General features: G+C 41.9%; 1 protein-coding gene across 1 annotated transcript; it reads left to right on the top strand.

Annotated features, from left to right (window-relative positions):
- Positions 1–582: 582 nt before the first annotated feature.
- LOC111523788 (zinc finger protein 700) lies at positions 583–3,076 on the top strand (the record flags this gene model as incomplete). Its single annotated transcript, XM_026451122.1, has 3 exons — positions 583–1,031; positions 1,236–1,296; positions 1,981–3,076. Coding segments are annotated over exons 1-3 (1,293 nt in total), but the record flags the coding sequence as incomplete, so codon positions are not given.
- Between the last annotated feature and the right edge of the window lie 3 nt (positions 3,077–3,079).

Raw genomic sequence — 3,079 nt, 5'->3', positions numbered from 1 at the left:
CTCGGCCTCCCAAAGTGCTGGGATTACAGGCTTGAGCCACCACACCTGGCTAGGAGTTGATTTTTAACTACCAGGCCTGGGGTGTGGCACCAGACTGTCTGACTATTGATCTCGTTTCTGCCTTCCTCTAACTTTTGCTTCCTCTTTCGTTTTCTGAAATATGAGACAATAAGAGAGGTGGTCTCCTTCCTTAGTTTCAGTGAAAATGCACATTTTCGTATCCTGCTGTTGCCTACCACTTGTTCAGTTCTAGCATCACAATTGCGTTATGAACTAGCTGGACACGGTGGCACATGCCTGTGGTTTCAGCTGCCGAGGAGACTGAGGCATCAGAATCATGTCAACCCAGGTGGCAGAGGTCGTAGTGAACCAAGATCGTGCCATTCAACTCCAGCCTGGGCAACAGAGAGAAACTCTGTTAAGAAAAAAAAAATTGCTGGCTGGACACAGTAGCTCACACCTGTAATCCCAGCACTTTGGGAGTTGAGGTGGGTTTATCACCTGAGGTTGGGAGTTTGAAACCAGCCTGACCAACATGGAGAAACCCCATCTCTACTAAAAATACAAAATTAGTTGGGCGTGGTGGCTCATGCCTATAATTCCAGCTACTCGGGAGGCTGAGGCAGGAGAATCACTTGAACCCCGGTTGTGAGCCAATATCACGCCATTGCACTCCAGCCTGGGCAAAAGAGCGAAACTCTGTCTCAAAAAAATAAAAAAATAAGTTGCTTTATGGAAGAAAGTATAGAAGGAGAGTATAGAAGGAGAGAAAGGGATCTGATGACCAAAGCAGGGAATAAGTGTTTGGAGTCCACGGCATTCTGAAAACTTCTTGGGAATAGAGTCGGGGCCCCCAGTGCTGTCACTCTCACTCATCCTCCTCTGCACATGTGAGATGTTTCAGGACCCAGTGGCCTTTGAGGATGTGGCTGTGAACTTCACCCAGGAAGAGTGGACATTGCTGGATATTTCCCAGAAGAATCTCTTCAGGGAAGTGATGCTGGAAACTTTCAGGAACCTGACCTCTATAGGTAAGGATGACAATATTCCTTTCCTCAGTGCATTAGTGAACCAGTGTTTCCAGCTCATCAATGTTGCTGAGTGATTTTGAACACAGACAGGAAATACTTCGATGAATAAATAAGGATTGGTGCAGTAAATCATGGGCATAGAATCTAATAATTTTTTCACAATTTTATACGTTTCAGGACTATTTTTCTGTGTCTGTATTTTAGGAAAAAAGTGGAAAGACCAGAACGTTGAGTTTGAGTACAAAATCCCCAGAAGAAGCTTCAGGTAATTTGCACTTACAAGAGAAAGCACTCTCTCTACACAATCTTAGAATATGAGAATATGTTGAAGAGAAGTAAAACAAAGGACTAAATCCAGCATCAAATTCGTTTCTTCTTAGAATGTTTTCTCAAAGCACATATATTTAAATGTGACTGAGGCTGATGGCTCACTCCTGTAATCCCAGTCCTTTGAGAAGTGGAGATAGGAAGATAGCTTGAGGCCAGCAGTTCAAGAACAGCCTGTGCAATATAGCGAGACCACATATCAACAACGGCCAAAAATTAGCTGGGCATTGTGGTATTCATCAGCAGTCCCAGCTACTCAGGAGGCTGAGGCAGGATGATCACTTGAGCCAGTAAAGGCTGCAGTAAGCTATGATGATATCACAACACTCCAGCATGGGCAACAGGACAAGTACCAGACTCAAAAGAAAAATGACATAGAGTATTTAGTAATTGTAAAATAGTTTACATGGGAATAGTATTAAGCCCCTTATGAATATTTTTTAAAACAATAGGTATGGCTGGGTCATCTTGTAGAATATGTCCAGTCACCTTCAAACAATTCAGCCAGGGCAGAAAGCCTATACTTGGTGGACAGGGTTAAAAATGCAAGTGCAATACTTGTTGATGAATATAAAATTGCTTATAAACAAACCCTTCATAATGTGCTTCTCATGTTTTACAGGAGTCTCATAGAAGAGAAAGTCAATGAAATTAAAGAAGACAGTCATTGTGGAGAAACTTTTACCCAGGTTCCAGATGACAGGCTGAACTTCCAGGCGAAGCAAAGTTCTCCTGAAGTAAAATCATGTGACAGCTTTGTGTGTGGTGAAGTTGTCATAGGTAACTCATCTTTTGATATGAACATCAGAGGTGACATTGGACACAAGGCATATGAGTATCAGGAATATGGACCAAAGCCATATAAGTGTCAACGACCTAAGAAAGCCTTCATATATCGCCCCTCCTTTAGAACACAAGAAAGGGATCGCACTGGAGAGAAACCCTATGCTTGTAAACAATGTGGAAAAACCTTTATTTTCCATTCAAGCATTCAAAGACACATGGTAATGCACAAAGGGGATGGACCTTATAAATGTAAATTTTGTGGGAAAGCCTTCCATTGTCTCAGTTTATGTCTTATCCATGAAAGAACACACACTGGAGAGAAACCATATGAATGTAAACAATGCAGTAAATGCTTTAGTTATTCTGCTACCCTTCAAATACATGAAAGAACTCACACTGGAGAGAAGCCTTATGAATGTAGCAAATGTGATAAAGCATTTCATAGTTCCAGTTCCTATCATAGACATGAAAGGAGTCACATGGGGGAGAAGCCTTATCAATGCAAAGAATGTGGAAAAGCATTTGCGTATACCAGTTCTGTTCGTAGACATGAAAGGACCCACTCTAGGAAAAAGACGTATGAATGTAAGCAATATGGGGAAGCCTTATCCTATCTTGTAAGTTTTCAAACACACAGAATGAACTCTGGAGAAAGACCTTATAAATGTAAGATATGCAAGAAAGGCTTTTATTCTGCCAAGTCATTTCAAACACATGAAAAAACTCACACTGGAGAGAAACGCTATAAATGCAACCAATGTGGTAAAGCCTTCAATCTTTCCAGTTCCTTTCGATATCATGAAAGGATTCACACTGGAGAGAAACCGTATGAGTGTAAGGAGTGTGGGAAAGCCTTCAGATCTGCCTCACAGCTTCGAGTGCACGGTGGGACTCACACTGGAGAGAAACCCTATGAATGTAAGGAATGTGGGAAA

The sequence above is a fragment of the Piliocolobus tephrosceles genome, unplaced genomic scaffold (genome assembly GCF_002776525.5).
Source record: "Piliocolobus tephrosceles isolate RC106 unplaced genomic scaffold, ASM277652v3 unscaffolded_27603, whole genome shotgun sequence".
Classification (NCBI taxonomy): Eukaryota; Metazoa; Chordata; class Mammalia; order Primates; family Cercopithecidae; genus Piliocolobus; species Piliocolobus tephrosceles.
This window is presented reverse-complemented; position numbering and strand designations above follow the sequence as displayed.